This window comes from Canis lupus, chromosome 7 (assembly GCF_003254725.2).
Source record: "Canis lupus dingo isolate Sandy chromosome 7, ASM325472v2, whole genome shotgun sequence".
NCBI classification, from domain to species: domain Eukaryota; kingdom Metazoa; phylum Chordata; class Mammalia; order Carnivora; family Canidae; genus Canis; species Canis lupus.
In genome coordinates, this window is record NC_064249.1 from 35,325,243 (window position 1) to 35,347,484 (window position 22,242).

The following is a 22,242-nucleotide window of genomic DNA, read 5'->3' on the forward strand; positions in this document are numbered from 1 at the left end:
CTGGTCCGTCCAGCTGGTCTTCTGGGGGAGGGGCCTGTTGTGCTGATTCTCAGGTGTTAGCACTTGTGGGAGCTGCTCTGCCCCTGCCTGGTGCAGGGCTCAGCAGGGGTTGTTTACCCCGTGAGGCCGCAGGAGGAACAGCCCCAGTGGCGGGGCAGCTCTGGAGCCCTGGATTCAGCCCCCGCAGTAACTCCGGAGCTCTCCGTCTGCAGGGCCTGGAGGCTCCGGGGCGGGGCCGCTGATCTGCTCAGCTGGGGCAGGAGCGTCCTCGCTGTCCTGGGCCCTCCCGGCCTCTGCCTGTCCCGGGGGAGGCCGGATCCTGGGCTGTGTCCCGACGCCCTGTGCTCCGGGGCCTGCGCTGTTGGATTCGCGCTCCCGGGCCGCACAGCCCCCTCCGCGGAGCCGCCGCCCGAGCCCCCCCGAGCTGCTCCGGGTCCCGCCGTGCGCGCTGCAGCCCTTAGGGAGCTCGGCGCACTCTCCCGGGGCGCAGGTGTCTGTTACTGTCCAGGGGAGCCCGAGGGCACCCCCCCCTCCTGGGTCCTGCTCCAACTCCCTGCGAGCCCCTTTCCGCCCGGGAAGGTTGGTGCAGCTCCTGCTTCTCCGGGACGGGGCTCTCCTGTCCTGGGGACACTCGCCCCGGCCTCAGCCCGGTCCTCGCGGGGCCCCTCCCCCTCGGATGCCTTTTGTTTCTTTATTTCTTTTTCCCCGTCTTCCTACCTTGATAGAAGCGCAAACTCTTCTCACTGTAGCGTTCCAGCTGTTCTCTCTTTAAATCTCAGGCCAAATTCGTAGATTTTCAGGATGATTTGAAGGTTATCTAGATAATTTGGTGGGGACAGGTGATTTGGGGACCCTACTCTTCCCCCATCTTGCCCCTCCTCCCCCAGTCTTTGTTTTAAAGTCTATTTTGTCTGATATAAGTATTGTGACTCCAGCTTTCTTTTGACTTCCATTTGCAATGATAAATATCTCTCCATCCCCTCACTTTCCTTCTTTTTCTTAATATTTTATTTATTTATTCATGAGAGAGACATAGAGAGAGGCAGAGACATAAGCAGAGAGAGAAGCAGGATCCCTGTGGGAAGCCCAGTGCAGGACTCCATCCCAGGACCAGGACCCCAGGATCATGACCTGAGCAAAAGGCAGACATTCAACCACTGAGCCCCCCAGGTGTCCTCATCCCCTCATTTTCAACATGCAAGTGTCTTTAGTTCTAAAATGAGTTCCCTTGTAGGCAACATATAGAAGGGTCTTGGGTTTTTATTCATTCTGACACCCTGTGTCCTTTGATTGGAGCATTTAATCATTTACATTCAAATGAATTATTGATAGATATGTCATTATTGCCATTTTGTTACTTGTTTTGTGGTTGTTTCTGAAGATTTTCTCTAGTCCTTTCTTGTCTTTCTCTCTTTCAAGTTTTGTTGATTTTCTTTAGTGACGTATTTGGAGTTCTTTCTCTTTATTCTCCACATTTATATTAGTGGTTTTTGATATATGGTTGCCATCAGGTTTGTATATAACCTCTTCTGCATATAGCAGTCTATATTAAGTTTGTGGTTGTTTAAGTTCGAACCCATTCTTTTCTCCTCCCCATGTTTTAGGTATATTTTATTATATTTTATACCGTCTTTTGTGAGTTCTTTGTCTTATTTTTTTTACAGAAATTCTCATTTTTTATTGCTTTTGTGTTTCCTACATCCCTTCTTCTCTATATTTAGTTTGTTCCTCCAGTCTTTGGATTGCTCTCTGTTTATTGACTTGGGACTAGTGAAGTTGAAAACATGGGACAGGGTGAGCTCAGAGTCCTCCTACTCCACCATCATCCCAGGCTTCTTGTTATTTTGTTTTTATTTTATGTAGTGTCTTAATCTTCCAGGGGTAAATAATCTTAATGTTCTCTCCCAGAGAAGTGTATTCTCCTTTTCAATTCATTATTATTAAACACCTTTGAACCTTTTACTATGCTAGGCACTGGGAATTCAAAAACAAAACAGGATTTCTGTTCTCAAGGGCTCAAGAGTCTGATGAATTAAATAAACATATGAGCTGACATGGAATAATAAAAAGGAAACTCAAAAGAATCCAACCCAGCTGCAGAAGGGAGAGGGGCTTTGAGAAATATTTCCAGAAAACTTGCATTTGATTTGAGCCACTGAGTCTTAAAGGAGAATAAATATTTAGATAAAGGCAGAGAGAGAAGAAGAGAAATGGGGAGGTAGCAATGAACTCCATGGGGCAAGTCTTTCAAGCAAGAATGATGGTTTGAGGAGGGAAATGTTCAAACAGTGTAATGCTGTTGGGGCATAAAATGAGGCATGAAGTGTCAGGACAAGAGAGTGGGAAACTAGCTCAGTGGAGTCTAGGTCATGGAGGACTTTCCGTCCATATTATGGTAGAGTGGCATGATCAAATAATTGCTTTAATTAGTCCTCTCTGGGAGCAGTGAGCAGATGAACTTCAGGGGAACAAGTCTAACTAGGAAGACAGGTAGTAAACTGTATTGGTAGTCCATGGAGGAAAGAAACCAAATGATTGAAATAGCACAGACAAAAGAGAGGAATCCTTTATGAGAAAAATTAGTGATTATAATAGGCAAGGCTTGATAATTGATAGATAATTGAAAACTGATAGATGAGAAGAGAGGATGAGGAAGATGAATGAGTCCAAGTGACATCAGTCAGATCTTCCTCAAACTTCACCACCTGAACTGTCCCCACGAACCCTGTCTTATCATCATAGGTGAACATATGTATATCTAAGGCTTCTGTGTGTGTGTGTGTGTGTGTGTGTGTGTGTGTGTATGAACTGGATCCCCACCTGCTAAATGTCCTAATTAAGAAAATTTGCTCCTGAAACCCCCCCCCCTCCTTCTCCTGCATCATCAGATTTCTCTTGTCTACTGGATTGTCAAGAAATCCGCAGTTCTCTCACCAAAAATAAAACCAGGAAAAAACCCTCTACCCGTCTCACTCCTACACACTATCACCAACTCTCCTCCCGCTCTTCCTCAATCCCTCCCAACAGGCTTTTACTGCCACCACTCCACTGGCACTGACAGCCAGTGTGACCAGTGGCCTCCGTATTGTTACATCCAGTAGCCAGTCCTCAGGACTCAGCCTATCTGATCTCGTTAACCAGAATTACACAGCTGATCATTCTCTTCTACCTGAAATATTTTCTTCACTTGGCTTCCAGGATATTACACCCTTCTACTTTTCCTGCTACCTCATGGTATCTTACCATAAACCAAGTGAAAAAGACAGGTGGCTGAAATGTTTGTGGTGTCTTTAAGTATAGATTTTATTAATGGTGGTGAAATATACATAATGAAACATAGTGAAAATTTGGATATATACATTGTATAGCTAGTCAATGCAATACTGCACAGCAATTAAAATGCTTGTTAACAAGGAATCAGGAGGTCCTCCAGGAAGTTCAGGTTGGATAGGGAAGGAAGCATAGCCAGAAGGGAGCTGCTGATGAGGAAATCAGAGACCAAGAAACTGGAAACTTCTAAGAATCCATCTCAAAAGCAAATGTTGAGTGGAGAAATAAAGATGCCAAATGTACTTACAGTATAATATCATGTATGTATATTTGAAAACTCATAAAGCAATACTGTATATGATTTATGGATAAGTAAAGTATAAAACCTGGGTGGAAAGGATATATAACAATTTCACATTATTCCCTGTTTTTTCCTGCATATTTAAATATTTCCTAATTAAAATAAAATAAGCTATAGGAGCCAGGTGAAGAAAACTAGAGAAGTAGGATCAAAGGTCTAGGTGGCAACGTTAACAAAAGAAGAGTTCATCCTCTGAGACCTGGGATGGGGGGAGTAGGGGTGGCTTAGAGGAGAGTAAAACTAAATGTAGGAAGTGACTGGTTTGGAAACAGGAGTGTAGGAGTTGAAAGCAGTCATGTCTGACAGCCTCCATTTACTTACATGAAGCAGAAAGGGCCACATCTACACTGGAAGCACAGTGTTTGAGGAGGGCATCAAGGGCTCACTGAGGGCAACATGAGAAGAGCTGGCTAAGGACCCTTGCAAGGATTATCAGGCAACACCAAAGGCTCAATCAACTTAAGACACCACAAGCAGGTCCAATGCCACATATTTGAGCTTCTCAGGTAGTATATGTGCTAATGTAGAAGGCATCATGTGACATCCAGGGTTGGGGTGAGATGCTGGAGGCCGGGCAAGAGCACCTGGGTGAATCCAGGATGTTGGGCAAGGAGGGAACTGCCTATAGGAGGAAATCAGAGAGAGTCAGGGCCCAATGTGTGGTGAGGTCAAGGGGCAGGTGAGAGGCTGTGGTGGTGCAGGAGGTGGGTAGGGGTCAGAGGGGCCAGTGGCAGCACTAGTTTGAGCCACGTGGCAGCATGTCCTTCTCTTCTCAGGGTAACTTACTATGTCTCTGCTACCAGAATTCATTCAATGAACCACATTGCTTCCAATTTTCCTGGGACAATTAACTCAGCAATTAAAGCATCACCAAACAAAGTAAGAGACATGGCTGATACCGTGGGCTAGCTGGGTGGTCACACAGGACTGAAAACATGTGTGTCCAACGGATTAACAGTGGAACTGTCACAATGGAGAAGTTACAAATTATAGGGAAGCTAGGTGCCAGCTGGTGACATTTCTGAATTTCTCAGGTTTTATTGGTATCACATCCTGTTTGTTAACATTAATGAAAATAAGCCATGCTTACACAGGCAAGTATTTTTGTCCGTATTCTCAATGAAATAAAGCAGCATCAAAGGTCATTATAAACCCAGGAAGTATGGGTCATGTAATTTATCCTTATTGCCACTAGATGACACTATAGCTTATTGCTTTTGTGAGTGTCACCCAAAGTCAACTCCTAGTTCAAGGAAGATCTTTTTTTTTTTTTTTTTTTTTTTTTTTTTTTTTTTTTTTTTTTTTTTTTTAATTTTTTTTCTTTTTAAATTTATTTATTCATGATAGTCACACGGAGAGAAAGAGAGAGGCAGAGACACAGGCAGAGGGAGAAGCAGGCTCCAAGCACCGGGAGCCCGATGTGGGATTCGATCCCGGGTCTCCAGGATCGCGCCCTGGGCCAAAGGCAGGCGCCAAACCGCTGCGCCACCCAGGGATCCCAAGGAAGATCTTTTTTAAATTTAAATAAAACATATGGCTTTACAACTAGTTCTTAATAATTCAAGACTCTGATGGCGTTCAGAAGATGGTGCACCTTCCAAAGTTCCTAGAATGAAAGCTTTGCTAAAGCCTGGCCCAAAGCTCCGAAAGTGCATACAAAATTGAGTGTGTCACACATGTGTGTGCATTTTCCTGTGGGAAGAATTTTTTTTTGGGGGGGGGGGAAGAATTTTAATTAGAGTTTAGAGTTTCCTCTGACCCTCCTCCTGAGCCATTTAGAAAGTAGACTACTGCAATTCTAATCCCTAGTTACTCACACCTGAGTTCATGTCTTTATGATTTCTAAAAATGAATTAAGTTGAAAATAAAATACCTTCTCAGATACCACTTTCTGATGTGTACAAATTTCCTGCCCAGTTTGTGAATGAGGCAAGAGCTGGTTTTTATCAGCAGGAATGGATGGTCAGTCCCAAGGTATAGAAGATGTGTAGAGCCAGGGGGAGGGACTCAGGTCAGGCAGAGACGTGGGCAGTGGGTAAGGACCCCTGATCTTACAGATAGACTCAGAGATGCGAAGCAAGAGAATGTATCAGACCCTGGGGTAACAGTCCAAGAGTCAGAGCCCAGGAGCAAGTGCCTGAGACCAAAGTCCTAAGTGAGATTTCCATCTATGGTGGGGCGGGGGGGTGGGGGGGACAATCCCATCCAAAAAAAACTGGCAGTGACAGAGAAGGAAGATGTGACCATGTTTAAAACAATTGCAGGTGCTGCTATGCACAGGTGTAACTTTGCCACTAACTGAATTTTAGCTTTGGTCTCAAGCCTCTATTTTCATATGGTAGCAAGAAAAGAAAATGATCTTAACAATTAAGTAGCATCTCTTTTGAAACTCACGGACTTTGGGGTGAATAAGCTCAATGGGGCTTCTGTCTCCCCTTTTTTTTTTTTTAAGATTCAAATACATTTTATTAGACATGGGTAGGCAGGAGGCACCAGTGGAGTTCCCAGAGGGAACCCCACCTCCAGGAGGATTGGGGGGGTGGCTAAAAGGTTAAATCCCATCCAGGGATTGGGCACCCTGTCCATGCGGGACTGTCTGCTGAGGTCTGCTGCGGGTGAAAGTCATCACAAGTTCTCTGGGCATGAGCTGTTCATGACTGTGGTTCCTGGGAGTTGGTGACCACTTATGCTTCTCCAGCCCCACCTCAGCTCTCACTGCTGCCAATCCCCTGACACTCATTCCCATCTTCCAGCAGGGTCCTCCAGGAGTTCTGGAACATCTCCATTCTCATCACAATGATGCTGTGTTTTAATTCCCTGGCACACAGTAGTCACCCAATGAATATTTGTTGATTAAATGACACCAGAGGACCCTTGCTGTGCCCTTCCTCCCCCCTCAATTCTTTCTCCCTGCTACCAGGTGACAAAGCAGGGCCTCCGCTACCCTCACCTTGTCAACACGTGGTTCCTGTCAAAGTGAAGAGCACTTGCAGTTCCCACTATTAAAAAGGTGAACATTTCCTGCTTTATTACTGTGAGGTTGATTTTGAGAGCTGAAGGAAACCTATACAATAGGTACTGTTGTTATTTCACAGGTAAGTGACAATATCGAGGCTTCAGGAACATTAAGTCACTTCCCCAGGGTGGCAGCGCTGTTCAGAGAAGCCCACCAGACTGGAGGGCTACAGCTCTTACCCTCTCTCTTCTACTCTAAACTACTGTTGTTGTGTTTGCTGTCTCGTTCAGATACGACAACAATGGCTATGTTGAAGATGTAGAAGTCAATTTCATTGTGTGGGAAATACATGGCAGGAATGACTACAGCTTTAATAATACTATGAAGAAGGTATGGCGTCTTTGAATTGAAATAGAACTTAGTACGCAATTAGACCTGCTGTTCTTTTTTAAATCTATATGTAAATTATCTGAGGAAAATAGAACCAGTTACATGTGGGTAGGAAAAAAAAACATGCCCTGTGTATTAAATTTTGTGACTACTGAAATTCATTTACGACAAAAGAAGCCTTGGTCATATAAAACAGACTTAAAGGGGTCAGAAAAATAAAATAATGTTTATAGTAGGGTGACGCAATCATAGGTGAACATTTTCCTTTTTCTCCACAGTGTATTCAGCGTTTGATTATTTATAGATCTTCCTCTAGCTTCCACATTCATCACACTTGTGCTACATTAAAAGCACACTCTCTAGGCTTCATCTCACTTGACTTCCTTGCATCATTTGACCCACTGACCTTGGCTTCACTGTCCCCACACTCGCCTGGTCTCCCTCCATCCTCTGACCGGTTGATCTCGGCCTCCTCACTGACAACTCTTTCCACTTTGGCAGAAAAGCCCTACCACTCCCAGCCACCAGATTTCATTCCCATGTGTGGCGTTCTGGCCTAAGGGCCTTCCATCTTGGCAGAGCTTCTCCAAAGTTACCAGCATTGATTACTGCTTTTCCCCAGAAATCTCATGCTTAAATAAAGTTAGAGATAACTCCTTCCAAAGGAATTTTCTCATCTATCAGAGACCTTAATTCTCCAAGGAGAACCCACTCTGATAGCAGCCAAAAGGCAGTAAGTTCCACCTGATACCCTCTCCAGAATGTGCAAGAACTAACTGTCTTTCAATCGGGTGGTCAAACAAATCCACCCCACCACATTCCTCGTACACTTGTCCAGTCACACCCAAAAGTCACATCCAGAGTGTGAGTCCTTCCAGTCTACTGTCTCTTCATAGTCTCAATCCTTCTCACACCTGGGCCCAGATTCCCAGATTCCCATTACTCTCCATCTTCTCAAACTTTTCTAATATACTCTAGGGTTAAATGATCCTAGACCCTTACCCAGCAGACATTCCAAAGAGAATATAATTTTCTCTGTTTTTCTCTCAAATCAAGGGTACTCTTTCTCTCACCCTGTGTACGTAGGGATGAGCTGTGGAATTGAAGTGCTCCCTAACCCACAGTATCATCTCCAGACTACTATCTCCTCACCCTAATCACAGTGTCATTTGTTCAGCCCCTGTCATCCAGGTGTCATCCAACCCTACCTACTGCTGTCACATACTGAGAACTTGATGAGTTCTCCTCCTGCCCTGAAAGCAATTACAGTTGACTCCTCAGTTCTGAAGCCATCAAGTAGGGCTATTGCTAAGAAGCTTTCTACACAGGGATGACATTTCCCAGCCCTGTTTGCATCTAGGTGGGGCCATGTGACTGGCTCTCATGCCAGAGAATGAGCAGAAACGATATGTGTCCCTTCCAGGATTAAGTGCTGAAGAAGGGATCATATGAACCCTATGCTTCCTGTCTTCCTCCAGAGTCAGTCTATCCCAGCAACAATTAGAGATGGAGTAGATGCAAGCTGGATGAGAAGTGTCCAGTCAGGGGACTCTTCAAGGAGCCATTAGACAGAAAAGCCTAATCCATTGTTCTGAGGAGAGTCATCCATAAGAGCCATCTCAGCAGGGCCATCTGCACTGGACTATGTGTGATCAGGAATTCAACTGCAATGTGTTAAGGCCCTGAGGGGTGGGGTTTACTGCAGCATAGCAGAGGCTGCCTTGATCAATGCACTGCCCCCTGTTATAATTACATTTAAATTCAAACACTCTGGTCTCTGACTTCAACCTCCCATTCTCTAGCTCTTCCTCTTTTCCTCACACTGTCTAGATATCCTCAACATTGAGCCCTTTGCTCTTTCCCTCCCTGCCAGCCCATCTTCTCTCTCCTTTTCCTGTCTAACTTTAGCTCCATGGGTCAGCCCTCCAGCTACCATCTTGCCATCACCTGCAAGTCACCTTCCCTGGTGTTGCTCCTTTGAACCAAATGGCAACTTTAAATATCAAATCGTCCTGCCTTATCCATGCCTCTGTCTGAGCTGCCAATCACTTCTAGAAAAAAATAAAACTGCAATAACTGGAATTAGGAACTCAACTATTGGGAGTGATGACTTAAAACAGAATTAGTCAACTGGAAGAGGGGTCAGAAGGAAATGCCCAGAATTATGCATAGGGAGATAAACTGATTGAAAATATAGACAAGAACATAATGGAGATTCACTGCCTACATCTAAGGACTGGAGTCCTAAGAAAGAAAGGGGAGAGAGTACTGGCCAGAAGCAATATTTTCCCAAAAGATAAAAGACATCAAGGCACAGAAAAAGTAACCTGGATCCAGAAACACTACAGTAAAATTTCTAAAGAGAAAAACCTTAAAAGTGGCCAAAAAAAAAAAAAAGAAAAATTACCCTCAAAAGAGTAGCTATAAGACTTAAAGCTGGTTTCTCTATAGAAATAATGCAAACCAGAAAACTTTGAACAAAATTTTTTTTCTTTTCCTCCCCCCTTTTTTTAGTGGGGAAGGGCAGATGGAGAGTGAGAGAATCTGAAGCAGTCTCAATACCCAGCATGGAACCCAACACAGGGCTATGATCTCATGACCCTGATATCATGACCTGAACCAAAATCAAAAGTCAGATGCTTAACCCACTGAACTACTCAGGTACCCCTGCACAAAAATAAATTACTGAAAGAAAAGAAATCCCAAATCTAAAATTCTATATGCAATGAAAATAGCCTTTTTTTAAAAATAGCCTTTTAAAGATGAAAATGAAACACCCAAGAAACAAAAAAATCCAATCATGAAATGGGCAGAAGACATGAACAGAAATTTCACCAAAGAAGACATAGACATGGCCAACAAGCACATGAGAAAATGCTCTGCATCACTTGCCATCAGGGAAATACAAATCAAAACCACAATGAGATACTACCTCACACCAGTGAGAATGGCAAAAATTAACAAGACAGGAAACAACAAATGTTGGGGAGAATGTGGAGAAAGGGGAAGCCTCTTGCACTGTTGGTGGGAATGTGAACTGATACAGCCATTCTGGAAAACAGTGAGGAGTTTCATCAAAGAGTTAAAAATAGAGCTACCCTATGACCCAACAATTGCACTGCTGGGGATTTACCCCAAAGATACAGATGTAGTGAAACACCGGGACACCTGCATCCTAATGTTCATAGCAGCAATGTCCACAATAGCCAAACTGTGAAAGGAGCCTCAATGTCCTTCGACAGATGACTGGATAAAGAAGCTGTGGTGTATATATACAATGGAATATTACTCAGCCATCAGAAAGGACAAATACCCACCATTTGCTTTGACGTGGATGGAACTGGAGGGTATTATGCTGAGTGAAGTAAGTCAATTGGAGAAGGACAATCATCATATGGTTTCACTCATATGGGGAATATAAGAAATAGTGAAAGGGATTATAAGGGAAAGGAGGGAAAATGAGTGGGAAAAATTAGAGAGGGAGACAAACCATGAGAGACTCCTAACTCTGGGAAACAAACAAAGGGTTGCAGAAGGGGAGGTGGGTGGGAGGATGGGGTAACTGAGTGACGGGCATTGAGGAGGGCACTTGATGGAACTGGGTGTTATACTATATGTTGGCAAATCGAATTTAAAAAAAAACAAAAACAATAAAGATGAAAATGAACAACAGATAATGCTCTAAAAGACATATGAAATTAGAAGAGGAAAAATTTAAAAGTTAAAAGAAACAATGAGATAAAAAAGATTCAAGAGAAAGTGGCAAATACTGAAGACAGCCAAAGAAGATCCAATACATAAGTAAATGGATGCCCTGAAAAAGAAAACCAGAACAAAGGAACCAAACCATTGCTTATATTCAAGAAAACATCTCTACCTGCTCTAAGTAAAAAAAGGCTTGAAGCTTCATATTGAAAGAGCATAGCAGATAATCAAGAATATCAGATCAGAAAAAAAAAAAAAAAAGAATATCAGATCAGAACAGCCAACCCAAGTGGCCATGTAGGCAAAAAAAAAAAAAAAAAAAGGAAGCAACTTACATATAAAGAAAATAAAATTCTAATTCTTATAGCAATGCTTTATGCCAGGAAAAGATGGAGTAAAATGTTTGATACTAAAGGAAAATAAGCATAAGCTAAGGATTTTATATTCAGCAAAACCAATGACTCTAGAAAAGGCACAAACTGCTATTAATATGTAAAAGCTCAGATGATATTGTTCCCATGAGCCCAAGGCTAAATAATAACCTTCAAACCACCAAAATCACTAAAGAGATATCAACATAAGAACTAGAGGAAGCATAATGGAGTACAGAGTTACAAAGCTGAAGCAAAGTGAGGATGGAAAGGGAAAGAGGATAGTATATAGTAGATGTATTCTCTGACAGTATAGATATAATACAGCTATAAAATATGCTAGGAGAATATAAGAATATGAGAGTGTATACCTGGGGGAAATATAACTGTTTTTCAGTAATCACAATAGTGGGAGTAGTATTTGTATTAGTTATTCTGATCTTGTAAGGTATGTAATGTGAGATATTCTAATACTATCACTCTTCACCAAATGTTTTTGGCAAAAAAGCAGGGAGATATGCATGAAATATAGAAGAAGTTAGACAAAACATCCTGAATTTGATTAGGACTCAATGTAAACTCATGAGGTATTGGAAACTTATGTGATCTGGATATAAATACATAAATATATTGTTCAGAGAGATAGAGACAAATTTTCCTACACTGTCCATTAAAATCCCTAGAAACATAACTAATCAATAGCAGTAAGTGTCCTCAGTTCCCAGATGGTTGTCTTAAAATATCATTTCCGGCTAAAAATAACTGGGGATTCTTAAATAGATAGCTGATTCCAAGACTGGGAGAGGAAATGTACACAATGAGTTTGGAATACTTTGACATATCCAATAGCAAGGAAGTATCAAAGACTACTAGGGTCTTGTCAAAAGTAATCAGAAGTTAACATGAAGAGGTTGGCCGAAGATGGGACAATTAAGATGAGCTTTCTTAAGGGTAGTTATTGCAATATTGCTAAAATCCATTAAATATGTTAAACCTATGAGTTCATAATGATTTTTTCAAAAAGATCACCTTTGGAAAGTGATAGGAAATCAACTCTTTATTTTTAAAACTGTCAAATAAAGAGAAAGTCACCAATATTTATCCTCAAATGAACTATACCAGAGGGTAACCAAATTGTAGAAAAGGGGAGGCATCTCTTTACATTTCTAGTTGACAAATGAAGAAAAAAAAAGATAGAATTAGAATATTACCATTTTAAACCCAAATAATAAAGGTTACTATAAACAGATTTAACAAATTTGACAATGAAGAAATGGATAAAACAGACAAATGCCTTGAAAAAAAAAGAATTTACCAAAGTTTCTTATATTCTTCTTTTTTTCCCAAAGTTTCTTATATTTTAAGAAAGAAATAGACATCTCTACTCTCAGATGGCTTTCCCGTCCACCAAACATTTAAGGAAAATTTTCCTTCAGCTTTTAAAAATTCTTCCAGAGTATTTGGGTGGGAAGAGCACTTTCCAACTCATTTTGTGAATCTAGGAGGACCTGATGAGGACCTTAAAAGAAAAGGAAATTATAAGCTAATCTCACCTATGACCACAGATTCAAAGCACCTAACCAAAACACTAGCAAATCAAACTCAGCAATATATTTAAAAATCACACATCCAGACAAGTTTTATTTCATAAATGAAGAGTTGGAATATCATTTGAAAGTTTAAAAAATCCACTATACTAACAGAATAAAGAAGCATAGGCATGGATTATTATAGTAGTTAAAAGTCATTCTGCTAAAAATTATTTATACATAACATTACTTTTAATATAAGTCTTGGAATTCTCAGGGTCTTGAGTTTAAGCCCAACATTCATTGGGCATGGAGCCTACGAGAGAGAGAGAGAGAAAGAGAGAAAGAGAAAGAGAGAAAGGAAAGAAAGAAAGAAAGAAAGAAAGAAAGAAAGAAAGAAAGAAAGAAAGAAAGAAAGAAAAGAAAGAAAATAACACCAAAAATAACTCTTGGAAAATTATAAGTATATAGTAACTTCCTTGACCTAATAGTATGTAAGTACAAAAAAAAAAAAAAAAAAAAAAAAAAACCTTATAAAGCATCTTAATTAATAGTGAAAATTTGAAAGCTTTCTGAAGTCAGGAGTGAAACAAGGGTGCCAGCTATCACCACTTTTGTTACAACATTGTTTCTGATCCCTGTAATAAGCAAACAATACACAGTTAAAAGTATAAGAATTGGAAAGGAAGCAATAAGACTACCACATTCACAAATAACATGACCTCATGTGAAACACTTAAAATTAATAAGTGAGTTTAAGAAATTCTTTTCATACAAGGTCAATATACAATATATCCCCTGTATATCAGCAAATATTTAATAATGAAAAGAAATATATATTTTTCAATGACATTAAATAAATACTTAGGAATAAATTTATATACTTAAATGTGTGTGCAATTTTTTATTACATTTTTGTTAACTCCAGTTAGTTAACATACAGTGTAATGTTAGTTTCGGGTATACAATATAGTGATTCAACACTTCCATACAACAGCTAGTGCTCATCACAACAGGTGCACTCCTTAATCCCCATCACTTGTTTCACCCATCCCCCACCCACCTCCTTTCTGGCAACTACCAGTTTGTTCTCTACAGCTCTCTACAGAGTTTGTTTCTTGGTTTGTCTTTTTTTTTTTTCCTTTGATCGTTTGTTTCTTATATTCCTATTTGTACAATTTTTTTGGCAGAGTGGCTGTTTAAATGAAGCCCAGACGTGGAAGTCAATGACTGAGCTTAACAAGCACCTCCCACTAGAAGAAGCCTGGGGACCTGAGGTAAGGAAAATATTACCTAGCAAATCTTATTTACAATAACTAATTTGGCATTTCAGCATTAACAAAAGTTTGATGGAAACATTTTGGATTTAATTTTTTTTTTTTTTTTTTTTTTTTTGCAAATCAAATCCAACTTTTCTATTGGATTAATACTGTAATTTCAAAAATGCATCACCTTAATTTCTGTTTGAGCTTCCAGTGCTCCTGTGTTACTAACAATTTTGTATTAATCTTTTTCTGTTGAAAATCTGTGTTTACAGATTTACTAAATATCTGACAAACATATTGAAGCATTGACTCTAAAGTAAACACCCGAACTTTCAATTCTTATACAACTGAAAGATCATTTCTGAATGCCAGCTATTATTCCTATACTGCTTTCAATTTTTTTCAATCAAACTTTCTTGAATTGAAATTAATTTATGTTATTTGGAGAATCAGTATCTCATAATAATATCTCATAAATAAAAGTGACCTCTATGATACCTAGCCTATAAAATCTAAACCCTACAATAGGAATGTTACTTTGCTTCTTCATCAGAATCTGTGCATGTCAAGACAGAGATACATACAATTGTACTATCCTCTGTAGTCCTAGCTCCAAACATCCCACTTTCCATCCACCACTCCCTATCCTTCTGGCAACATAACCCTAGAACCTTGACTCTAACAATCCTTTCAACAATCATTCAAAATGACCCCACCCATCTCGCCCCAGCCCCAGGTTCTCTCCTTGCTTTTTATGCAGCTGAAATTCCATGGTCAGTAATTATATCACTCTATTAATGTGTACCCTCAATTCCTTCCTCCATCTCAGTTCTTCAGACTTGTGTGGCTAAGTCACAGCCCTAGTTAAATCTCAACTATCTGCCTTGGCAGCTGACTGTGGTCAGAGGAATATTGATTTATTTCACCTTGATTTCATGATTAAAACAGTTCTGTAATACGGCCCAACAAACATAAAAGTATTTCTCCAGTTCATTCCCTTTTCCTTTCTAGGTATTGCATACCTTCTCCTCTCTACAATCTCCAACACTTCTTACCGTACAGAAGGACCTCAAGGTTTTTGTCTTTGTTTCCCATTCAGAACTATAAGCACTGTTTCTCTTATGCTATTGGAAAACCAGGAGACTTAAATCAACCATATGAGATAATCAACAAGTCTAACTATAACCATTTAGTTTGGCCCGAGGACCATTCTGGAATGTATGTGTTTCGTGTGAAGATCCTGGATCCAAACTATAGGTGAATATAAATATTTTATTGTTATAGTTTTAACATTTATTTAAAGGGATAATGATGAGATCAAATGAAATTTCTGCTCTACTCTACAAAGTCCAAAAAAGGTATTACACTAAAACATGGCAACATTACATAAGGCAAGAGGGAAGAAAATGCCTAGTAGGAAAAATTAAAATGCCATAGAGTCTGGGGTCACCATTACTAAAAGAGGTTGACCAACTCAAAAAAATATCTGCATTCCCATGTTCATCACAGCATTATTACAATAGCCAAGACATGGAAGCAACCTTAGTGTCCACTAATGAATAAATGATAAATAAAAGGTGGTGTATATATAAGTATACAATGGAGTATTATTCAGCCATAAAGAAGAAGGAAATCCTTTATCTCAAGAAAGAAGAAATATCTCAAACAACTCAACTTTGAACTAGCAAGGCTGAAAACCTTCCCTCTAAGATCAGGAACAAAGATGAATGACTATGAACAACTCTTCATAGAACTAGAAAAAGAACAAACAAAGCCAGAGTTAGTAAAAGGAAGGAAATAACAAAGATCAGAGAGGAAATAAATTTGAATAGAGACTAAAAAGATAATAGGAAAGATCAATGAAACTAAGAGTTGGTTTTTGAAAAGATAAATAAAATAGACAAAATTTTAGCTAGCCCTAATAAGAAAAAAAGAGAGAGGACTCAAATAAAATCAGAAAATAAAGAGAAGTTACAACTGATACCAAAAGAATATATAGGATAAAAGACTACGATGAGCAACTATATACCAATAAATTAGACAACCTAAAAAGAATGGGTAAATTCTTAGAAAAATACAACCTACCAAGACTGAATCATAAAAAAAAAAAGAAAAAAAAAAAAGGAAAACCTGATCAGACTGATTACTAGTAAGGAGAGCAAATCAGTAAGAAAATAAATAAATAAATAAATAAATAAAATAAATAAATAAATAAAATAAATAAATAAATAAATAAAACCTCTCAACAAACAAAAGTCCAAGACAAGATGGCTTCACTGGTAAATTCTACCAAACATTTAAAGAACAATATCCTTCTCAAACCCTTCCAAAAATACAAGAGGAAGGAATATTTATAAACTTATTCTATGAGGCCAACATTACTAATACAAAAGCCAGACAAGGATACCACAAGAAAAGAAAATTACAGGTCAATATCCTTGATGACCATAGATATAAAAATCCTCAATGAAATATTAGCAAACCAAATTCAACAATGCATTAAAAAGGATCATATGCTATAATCAAGTGGGATTTATTCTAGGGATGCAAGGATGATTCAACATCTGCAAATTAATCACTGTGATATGCCACCTTAACAAAACAAAGGATAAAAATCATATGATTGGGGTACCTGGGATCAAGCTCTGCATCAGGCTCCCTGCATGGAGCTTCTCCCTATGCCTCTCTGAGAAATGTCTCTGCCTCTCTTTCTGTGTCTCTCATGAATAAATAAATAAAAATTTAAAAAATCATATGATCATCTCAATAGATGTAAAAAGCTTTTGACAAAATTCAACATTCATTTATTATAAAAACTCTCAGCAAAGTGAGTGTAGAGGGAACATACCTCAACATAATAAAAGCTCTAAATGACAAGTCCACAGCTAACATCATACTTAATGATGAAAAGGTGAAAGCCTTTCCTCTAAGATCAGGAACAAAGATGAGAAACAAAGATGCCCCCTTTTATTTTTATTCCACATAGAATTGGAAGTCCTATCCAAAACAATTAGGCAAGAAAAAAAATGTTTTAAGCATATAAATCAGAAAGGAAGGAGCAAAATTTTCACTATTTGCAGATGATATGGCATTATATTCTGAAAACACTAAAGACTCCACAAAAAACCTGTTCTCATCAACAGCCTCATCTATGACTACAGCAAAAAGAATAAAATGCTAGGGTATAAATTTAACCAAGGAGATGAGAGACCTAGACAAATAAAGACCTAGACATGATAAAAGAAATTGTAGAAGACACTAATGAATGGAAAGATATTCCATGCTCATGGATTAGAAGAACAAATATTGTTAAAATGTTCATACTACCCAAAGAAATCTACAATACAGACTCAATGCAATCCCTATCAAAATTGCAATGGCAATCTTCACAGAATTAGAACAATCCTAAAATTTGTATGGAAGGCAAAATAAAAACCAAAACAGCCAAAACCATCTTGAGAAAGAACACAAGGAGAGGCATCACACTACTTGATTTCAAATTATACTACAAAGCTATAGTAATCAAAACAGTATGGTACTGGCAGAAAAACTGACACATACATCAATGGAACAGAATAGAAAGCCCAGAAATAAACCATTCTTATGTATCTATTCATTACAAAGGAGAAGAATACATATATAGCAGGGAAAGGACAGTCTCTTCGATGAGTGGTGTAGGGGAAACTGGAAAGCCACATGTAAAAGAATGAAACTAGACCACTGTCTCACACCATACACAAAAATTAACTTAAAATGGATTAAAGACTTGAATGTAAGACCTTATACCATAAAACTCTTGGAAGAAAACATAGGGAGTAAGCCCCTTGACTTCATGACTTAGCCATGATTTTTTGGACTTGACACCAAAAGCAAAGGCAACAAAAATGAAAATAAGCTAAATAAATGAAAAAGCTTTTGTATAAAAAAAAAAAACTACTGTACAGCAAAGGAAACCATCAACAAAAAGAAAAGTCAACCTATGGAAATCACACATCCAAAAAGGGGTTAGTATACCAAATATACAAAGAACTCCTACAATACAATACAAAAACAAATAATCCAGTTATAAAATAGATGAAGATCTGAATAGACCTTTTTCCAAGACATACAGATGGCCAACAGGCATATGAAAAGGTACTCAACATCACTAACCATCAGGGAAATGCAAATCAAAAGCTAAGGTATTATCAGTAAGATATCACCTCATACCAGTTAGAATGGCTATTCTCAAAAAGACATGAGATAACAAGTATTGGCAAAGATGTGGAAAAATGAGAATCCTGTGCACTCTCGGTGGGAATGTAAATTGGCACAACCACTATGGAAATCACTATGGAGTTTCCTCAAAAAGCTAAAAATAGAATACCATATGATCCAGCAATTCCTCCCCTAGATAAGAAAATGAAAGAAAATGAAAACACTAACTTGAAAAGATGCATCCTCATGCTCATTGCAGCACTATTTATGGCAGCCAAGATATGGAAACGATGTATGTGTCCATCAATGATGAATGGATAAAGATGTGAGATAGATTCCATTTTATCTACATATATAATGGAATATTATTCAGCCATAAAAAGAAGGAAATCATTTGCTACAACATGGATGGACCTTGAAGGCATTATTCTAGAGTCTACTTTGGTTTGAATCCTAATTTTGCCATTGGCAGATATGCCATCATAAGCAACTTGCCTAGTCTCTGAGCTTCTTTCTTTATTTGTAAAATGAGTCTATAAAACTTATTTCATAATATTCTGAGAATTAAAGTACCCGGTAAAAATCCCTAATTTTGCTCAATCAAGTTAAATTTCTTTCTTCTCTCTCCTCCACATGAAAATAGGTGAAATGTTATCATTAATGTTTATTTAGCTCTGTCTTGTCTCATCCCAAGCAACCTGCTAAATCATGAAAGATACTCAGTAACTTTAGAAATAATACACGGTGCCCTATATCAAGTTCCCAACACTCTTAGCTTCCTGAGTCAGCCTATATCAGGTAAACATCACAGGCTCTTTGATTAGAACAACCTAAATTCAAATCCCAGCTCTGCTACTAACAACTGTGCAAACTTTTGCAAGTAGGTTAATCTACCTGAGCCTCTGTTTCTTCATCCAAAAGAAAGGGTTGCTATGAGGATTAAGCAGATAATTCATGTAGAGCATTTGGTACGCTGCCTGGTACATAGCAAATGCTCAGTTAGTATTCATTTTCAATAAGTACTAATGCTCAGTAAAACATTATTATTATTATTATTATTATTATTATTATTATTATTATTATTGCTGTCCCCTTGGGACCCACTATCAAAACGATGTGAAGATATTAGAAGAGCGGTGAGTTTACACTGACAAACTCAGAAATCGTGCAGCAAGCTGCCCAAGCCACACGTATGGAAAAATCACCACAGCTATGATGTCACTCTATTCTCTCCATTATTGAGAAACTGACATCTTCATCAAGATTATCTTAATGATAGATCATTACCATTAAGATTTGGAGGGAGTCTTTTAATATATTGAACTTAATTTAATCTTTAATATTATTTTTCTCATTTGCAGTTTTTGTAACCTGACAACTGTATTTGCAATAGAGACCTTTGGAATGATTCCCAGGTAATGTCTGCTGCCTAATCAGACTTTTGTGAGGGAAGTTGTAAAACAAGGGGTGACAGCCAAAACAGCAAAGGCACCTGTCCCCCATTTCTCTGGGACCCTATGTGTGACATCCTCAAATTGTATGTATCAATTATCCCAGGGATACAGCAGGAAGGAATTTCTGAGAATTGTTTGTACAGCTGGGTCCCATCCCCTTAGCCGCCACTGTCTTCCCATCACACATGTCTAACCTCTCCTTAAGGAGATGATAGGCTGCAGATCATAGGCTACAGAAGGGAGGACTGTGAGGAGACAGTGGCCATGCCCCATTGACCCTGAGTCAGTCCTCAACCACTGACCATCATTCTTTTTTTATTATTATTTAAATTTAATTAACATATAATGTATTACTAGTTTCAGAGGTAGAGGTCAGTGATCCACCAGTCTTATATAACACCCAGTGCTCATTACATCATATGCCCTCCTTAATGCCCATCACCCAGTAACCCCTCCCCTCCAGCGACCCTGTTTGTTTCCTATGATTAAGTCTCTTATGATTAGTCCCCCTCACTGATTTCATCTTGTTTTATTTTTTCCTCTCTTCCCTTATGATCCCATTTTGTTTCTTAAATTCCACATGTGAATGAGATCACATGATCATTGTCTTTCTCTATTTCACTTAGCATAATATCCTCTAGTTCCAAACATGTCATTGAAATGGCAACATTTTATTCTTTCTGATGGCTAAGTAATATTCCATTGTATATAGACCACATCATCTTTATCCATTCATCTGTCAATGGACATCTGGGCTCTTTCCATAGTTTGGCTGTTATGGACATTGCTGCTATAAACATTGGGGTGCAGGTGCCCCTTCAGATCACTACATTTGTATCTTTGGGGTAAATAACCAGTAGTGTGATTGCTGGGTCATAGGGTAGCTGTATTTTTAACTTTTTGAGGAACCTCTATACTGTTTTCCAGAGTGGCTGCATCAGTTTGCATTCCCACCAACAGTGTAAGAGGGTTCCCCTTTCTCTGCATCCTTGCCAACATCCATCATTTCCTTACTTGTTAATTTTAGCCATTCTGACTGATGTGAGGTAGTATCTCATTGTGGTCTTGATTTGTATTTCCCTGATGCCAAGTGATGTGGAGCATTTTTCATGTGTCTGTTGGCCATTTGTATGTCTTCTTTGGAGAAATATCTGTTCATGTCTTCTGTCCATTTCTTGACTGGATTATTTGTTCTTTGGATGTTGAGCCATCATTCCAATGCATCCAGGAATCAGGTAGTAAAGGCACTTTCCTGGATTCCAGTTTCCTTGGAGAGCAGAGTAAAAGGTCGTAATGCTAACACTGGGATCACAAATGACTTTGCTTCTCTGTCCTACGCCTGGTTTTTTGTTTTTGCTCTTTTGTAAAATATTAAACAAAATGAAAGACAAACAATGAAGTTATGCATGGCCCTACTTTAAATATTACTGACTCCTTGATGTTTTGTGCCAGTGGAAGATTAATAGTGTAAATAATCTACAAATGAGATAAGCCACTCGTTATTTCTAAGTGACTTTGGGAAACATCTATGGCCTTTGGCAGTGACTTCTCTTCCTCACTAGATTGCTATGTTTGATTTAGATGAATATTAAGAACATAAGTGCATCCAAGTACCCCCCCACCAGAAGGGGACTTGATGAGTTGGAGAGAGGACAGTGAAGGAGGATTTCACCTGTTTGCCCCAGCTCATCTCCTGGAGCTGGATTCCAGCAGCTCCAGGGAATATAGTGCAGCCTAGGGGTCTTCCATAGGTTAGTGACTGCAGCTTGGTCTCCGTTACACCTGAGCTGTGAAGTGGGGACAGAAGCAGAGCAGGGGTTAGCTAGTGGTGACCACTTTCCTACCGAGAAAGCCCTTTTCATGAGCAAACAGGGACTGGAGATCAAGCTGTAGGAGGCAAAGATCTTGGTACTTCCTTGTCCTCTAGTCCAGTACTCAAACACATCCCCAAATTTTTCACTGTGTCCTTTGGAGTTGTTAGCATATAACCAACCAACTCCCCTAAATCTTCAACCATCCTCTGAACTCTCCTTCTAGGTCCCTCTAACCCCTGCTGCACTGCTTCACTTTTAGCCCTCTAGAGTAATAGCTGTTTATTTTCCATTGATCCCTGGGTGCCTCAGGGTGCCATTACCACCTCCCGACCATTATCTATCCTGGGTCTATTAAAACAAAACAAAAAAAAATTTTTTTTAAACACACACCTTTTTTTTACTTACTATTTCCTTACATTTCAAAGTGTATTACTTCAATAATACTTCTAGTACTTCTTTACCCCTCTGGGATTCGCTCCCCACCGCCAACCTCCAACTACCTACTTCCTCTGATTACACCTGAGCAGCCAAGGATTGGTAAAGAAAGTTACACAACAGGGCAGATTAATCACCAACTTCATATAGGTTGCCAGCAATACCTGAGTCTCTCTCTGGTCAACCAATATCCCCACTCTCCATAACTACCTCAGACCTTATCGAATCAGCTTCCTCCTTGGACCATCTTTCCTTAACAAACATCAGGTGAGCTTGTTCGCCATTACAAAGACATTAGGAAGGAGGCTGCAAGAAGGAACACTCCTGATTCCTGATTCCAAACTCATAAACCTAATATCATCTATATCCATTCTCTCTTTTTTCCATCCTGTTACAATGAAAGATTATTCCTCTTCTTTAAATATAATTCTTCTACTTATGCTTTGAACCCTCTTACTTTCCACTTTCTAAGGAAACTTCAAAGCAATTACTTTT

The 22,242-nt window shown here is 39.2% G+C and overlaps 1 protein-coding gene and 1 long non-coding RNA gene across 24 annotated transcripts in view; one reads left to right on the forward strand and one right to left on the reverse strand.

Moving 5' to 3' along the window:
- The window catches only part of CATSPERE (catsper channel auxiliary subunit epsilon), a 199,335-nt gene that overhangs the window by 171,019 nt on the left and 6,074 nt on the right, over window positions 1-22,242 (forward strand). For 22 of the 23 annotated variants that reach the window (XM_049112405.1, XM_049112409.1, XM_049112408.1 and 19 more), the window contains 4 exons: window positions 6,878-6,977; window positions 13,773-13,859; window positions 14,947-15,104; window positions 19,406-19,459. In XM_049112405.1, coding sequence (XP_048968362.1) covers window positions 6,878-6,977; window positions 13,773-13,859; window positions 14,947-15,104; window positions 19,406-19,459 — 399 coding nt within the window. Of the gene's footprint in view, window positions 1-6,877; window positions 6,978-13,772; window positions 13,860-14,858; window positions 15,105-19,405; window positions 19,460-22,242 lie in introns of those variants that run through there. The other variant, XM_049112403.1, reaches the window with a different exon arrangement.
- LOC112648761 (uncharacterized) overlaps window positions 1-22,242 on the reverse strand; it is a 54,046-nt gene that overhangs the window by 14,838 nt on the left and 16,966 nt on the right. Inside the window, exon 2 of the long non-coding RNA XR_004817032.2 lies at window positions 21,171-21,285. This is a non-coding gene — a long non-coding RNA (uncharacterized LOC112648761). The remainder of the gene's footprint in view (window positions 1-21,170; window positions 21,286-22,242) is intronic.